Raw genomic sequence first — 4,544 nt, 5'->3', positions numbered from 1 at the left:
AGACGACTGAATTGTGGCTAAGAAATCCTTCAGCTTTGTTCCTGATTTGAAAAATAATAAATTATAAAAAAAAAAATCAATATTTGATGAAATAAACACAAGTTCCAGAATCATAATTGAAGATTTTATTGGATTCTAACCTTTGCTCTCTGCCTTTATCTTCACAGCCAAATTCACTGCTGCATCGAAAAATTCTGCTACCTTAACAAAATCCTCCTCAACAAATCCCCTAGAAGTGAGAGCAGGAGTTCCTGAAATCCCCAAGGTAGTCAAGATTACTCACAAAGGATTGTTTTGCTTACGAATTCGGCCAATATGCCCTAAATGTTTGATCCTTTTGACAAAATTTACTAATTTTGTTAGCTATAGTCTTTTAAATTTTGGTTATTTCATCAGTAATCTTTATCAGCCACATGATCTTATGCAGAAAAATATGGCAGTTCACTCCCCAAGTTCAAACAATAAATATGTAAAGCAATGGTGGAGGTTGTAGTACCCATCCTGATGCCACCAGGAACCATGGCAGACACATCTCCAGGAACTGTGTTTTTGTTGGCTGCAATGTGCACTGCTTCCAACACCTTCTCAACTCTGGAGCCATCAATACCCTGATTCAAGATTTTTGAGAAAGAACATTAGACTCACTTTATGAAGGTATGAAAATTTTCCCTAACTTCATCTCAGCCCTATGGCTATTACATAGAAATCATTAGAAATGAATGTTATAGACTCAATGGTTACTCAATGAACCTTGCATGCAATATGAAGATAGTTGATTGTTACCTTGTTCTTCAGATTCACCAAAACTAGATGATTCTCAGTTCCACCAGAAACAAGCTCATAGCCCCTCTCACTCAGAGCCTAAAAATTTAACAAGGAGTTCATTCATGTGGTCTAACATGTTGTAAAAAGTAAAAACTAAAGATCTGTGTCTAAGAGAAGAGGCAGTTTATTTCCCCCTTCTAATATACCTGTGCAAATTTTGAGCAATTACTGAGAACCTGTTCTTGATATGCTTTGTACTCTAGTGTTGTAGCCTAAATCCACACAAGGAAAAGAAAAAATTGGTTACCATCAATTAATAAATATATGCAGCGCTTAGTATGCGTTCGCAAAATTGCAACTATTTGCTAAAGACAGAGCTAGAAAGAAAGTGATGCATCCATATAAATTGGTTCCAGGATGATCATTTGAAAGGTTCACCAGGATAACAATTCTTGTTTGTTTTTATAAATTTGCTTCTAAGGTTGCCACACCCACACTCATTATTTTCTCACCTCAATCTTTTGGAATTTTTGAAAGGTACCTTTTGAAGTAAATCCAATTGATATCACTCAATACAATGTCACACTCTTAATCAACTCCCGAAAACCTTCAATATATATACCTCAATATCAAGCAAAAATAGTGACAGTAAAATTAACGGATCAATCTCTATTTGTGTACCTGCTTCAGTGCAACAGCTAAACCAGTAATAGTGTGGTTGTGGGGGCCACCTTGCAGTCCAGGGAACACTGCTTGGTTGATTTTGTCCTCATAATCATACAACACCTTCAAATAAGTAAGGAGTATTAGCATTCAGCTCAAGCCTTGAATTTACATTTTTTTTTTCCAAGAACCAAACACATACTGGCAAACAAATGAGAAAAATATTGAGTGAGTATAATAAAGTTAACTGGAAAAATTGACAAATGAATTTTGTTAAGGAATGCACCTCTTTTCCTTGTTTGTTAATTTCCTTCACCCCCTTCCTGAAGAAGATCATAGCTCCACGTGGGCCACGAAGCGATTTGTGAGTTGTGGTGGTCACTATATCTGCATAATCAAAAGGGGATGGGATAACACCAGCTGCAACCAATCCACTGATGTGTGCCATATCTGCCAGCAGCACAGCCTTATGTTTATCACACACCTGAAACATGTTTCATGAGTTCAACTTTGGTCCTCAAAAACCATTGAGTAAAAAAGAAAGAAGAAGAACACAAGACAATCTATTAATGTTCATAAAATCATTCTGTACGATATACCTTGCGGATGCGTGCATAATCATACAGACGTGCATAAGCACTTGCTCCAGCAACTATTAGTTTTGGCCTGAAAAGTGTAGCCGTTGTCTCCAACTGCATTTGAATGTTGCTCAAATCTTAAAAAACTCTTATTAACACAAGTAGTATACAAATATTCAAATTGAGAGTAGACTAATTTGAGGCAAATGGGGATTGGAAAATTTTCTATCACTCAGCAAGTGAAAAGTACAATTGAAGGTTATACAGAGACCATGATACAAGACTGCAATGTGCAAAAATACCTGGTCATAGTCGATATATCCTGTGCTTTCATTCAGTCTGTATGGCATTGTCTCAAAAAATATAGAGACTGCAGAAATCTTTTTGGTATCAGTCTGCATCATGACAATAGTGACTATTACTTTCTTATCCTTAATTGATTGTAACTCTATACAAATGTTAATAGAAAGAGATGCCCCCATTGCTGAAATGAAAATCCATTAATCAAAATAATCTTATGTTTCATAAAGGACTGCTAAGTTATTCTAGTGAATCTCAGAACTTTATTAGGGGGGAATATGACAACAGTGATCATTGATCTATTTCCATATATCTAACTAGATGTTATTGAAACAGGTAAATGAGTGAGGGAAGTTGATAATACCTGGTATCCATGAGAAAGATGCCCTCCATGAGGAAGGTCAAGCGCCATGATTCGCTCGTGAGGTTTCAGCAATGCGGTATACACATGAAAATTTGCAGGTGAACCAGACAGAGGTTGCACATTTACTGCAAAATAGGGGCAAGAGACACATGAGCTACATTTCCTTCTCTCTTGTTTTTTCTTTTTTTGATTCTTTTCCCCCTTCCTTTGGGAATTAAAACAACATATTGAACACAGAAATATTCATTGGAGAAAGTGTGAGATGTGAAAGCAAAGTCCTATGAAGCCAAAACAGGGAAATTTGTCCATATACAATGAAAAACAAATCAGGTACTATGTTAGTGTTGTGTGACTACCTCCCCATTTCGCCGGATCCAACCGGAACGCTTCCAAGGCACGCTTCTGGCATAGTGTTTCAGCCATGTCAATATACCTGAAATAAGAAAGATCAGAAATCATTGAATTGATTCAATATTTCAATGTGACACTCCTATAGAAGGAAGAAAGCGAAAGAGAGACATACTCATTTCCACCATAGTATCTGGCACCAGGATATCCCTCACTGTATTTGTTTGTCATGATAGACCCTACAGCTTCCATCACAGAGACAGAGGTGAAATTTTCTGAGGGTATGAGTTCCAGCCCCTTCACAAAAACAAAAACAAGAAGTCAATCGATATGTATGGTGAAAACTGAAAAGCAAAACTCTACCATCATCTCATCAATCATCATATATGATAGGCAATCAAACATTCAATCCAATATTCCCCCCGCTAGGAAGAATCATAATATCATGCAGCATAAACTCAGCAATATCAAATGTTTTGCATAAACTCAGATAGTTGGATAATTTTTTTCAAGATTTTCTATATCCCTGGCAAAGATGCAAGTAATAATAAACTAATATATTACCTTCCATTGTCTAGCTTTCTCTAGCTCAATTATATCAGCAATCTCAGGATCAACTTCCTCAAGTGAAGCATTCAATTGCTTTGGCCACTGCAAAGGCAAATCAATATATTACGATAGAAGTCTGATTTTTCTTCCTTTCTGCTTGAAAGTTGAAACAATATGTATATCTAGATATGCATAACATTAACTGTAATTATATAATAAGCTTACCGAAACTCGGGATTTTTCTTTGTCGTAAACAGCTTCATCAGGTAAAGAGGACTACATTCAAAAGCAAGGGAAAGGAATGGCAAGTAGTTAATTGGTTAAGGTAGGGGAGCATAGAAGATTATGAATATGAATATTTGTTATTATAAAGATAATAATATAATATAAAGCATATATGGTTGGAAATTTGATTAAAGAAGACCTTGTAGTAAACAGTGGTGCCTGCACTGAAGAGAGGACGTAAAGGCTTGTCCATGGAAGACGAAAGCCTGCGAAGAAGCGCCATTGCCATTGCCATCTCCAAGACACAAAACACAGGGTGTGTGTGTGTGTCTGTGTGTGTTGTTGTGTGTGTTTTTTCTCTTGTAACTTAGTTTACAGGTTTTGGTTGTTTTGTTTGTTTCTGTTGAGTTTTGATTTTGGTGGTTGGTGGCTCTTGATGATCCACTCCTTATTCCTTAGCCCCACTTCTAAGTAAGTTATGTATAAATAACTATCAAATATTTTTATTTTATTTTATTTCTTCCTTAGATATTTGATGAGTTTGATTGTCATGTATAAATTATTCAATAAGATCTTTGCATTTGCATTTGCATAGTTCTAAAACAATAAGTTGTTGAGTTGAGTACTTTTGTTAACATGATTAGATATTCATGTAAAATACTTTTTAGCATGATAATATATAAATTAAATTTTAAGTTTAAATGGTTATCTTTTAAAATAAGGTTGTGATTATAATATATTTTTAATGCGAA

General features: G+C 35.5%; 1 protein-coding gene and 1 long non-coding RNA gene across 2 annotated transcripts in view; one reads left to right on the top strand and one right to left on the bottom strand.

The window, feature by feature from the left end:
- The window catches only part of LOC107642301 (serine hydroxymethyltransferase, mitochondrial), a gene marked incomplete in the record, with an annotated part of 5,369 nt that extends 1,126 nt beyond the window's left edge, over window positions 1-4,243 (bottom strand). Inside the window, 15 exon segments of the mRNA XM_016345608.2 lie at window positions 1-41; window positions 141-251; window positions 497-608; window positions 784-861; window positions 972-1,037; window positions 1,447-1,551; window positions 1,715-1,912; window positions 2,028-2,120; window positions 2,309-2,401; window positions 2,671-2,795; window positions 3,027-3,103; window positions 3,194-3,315; window positions 3,583-3,669; window positions 3,793-3,843; window positions 3,992-4,243. Coding sequence (XP_016201094.1) covers window positions 1-41; window positions 141-251; window positions 497-608; window positions 784-861; window positions 972-1,037; window positions 1,447-1,551; window positions 1,715-1,912; window positions 2,028-2,120; window positions 2,309-2,401; window positions 2,671-2,795; window positions 3,027-3,103; window positions 3,194-3,315; window positions 3,583-3,669; window positions 3,793-3,843; window positions 3,992-4,087 — 1,455 coding nt within the window.
- On the top strand, window positions 524-2,761 carry LOC110271676. Its single transcript, XR_002362240.1, has 2 exons — window positions 524-654; window positions 2,643-2,761. It is a non-coding gene; the product is annotated as an uncharacterized LOC110271676 (long non-coding RNA).

This window comes from Arachis ipaensis, chromosome B05 (assembly GCF_000816755.2).
Source record: "Arachis ipaensis cultivar K30076 chromosome B05, Araip1.1, whole genome shotgun sequence".
NCBI classification, from domain to species: Eukaryota; Viridiplantae; Streptophyta; class Magnoliopsida; order Fabales; family Fabaceae; genus Arachis; species Arachis ipaensis.
This window is presented reverse-complemented; position numbering and strand designations above follow the sequence as displayed.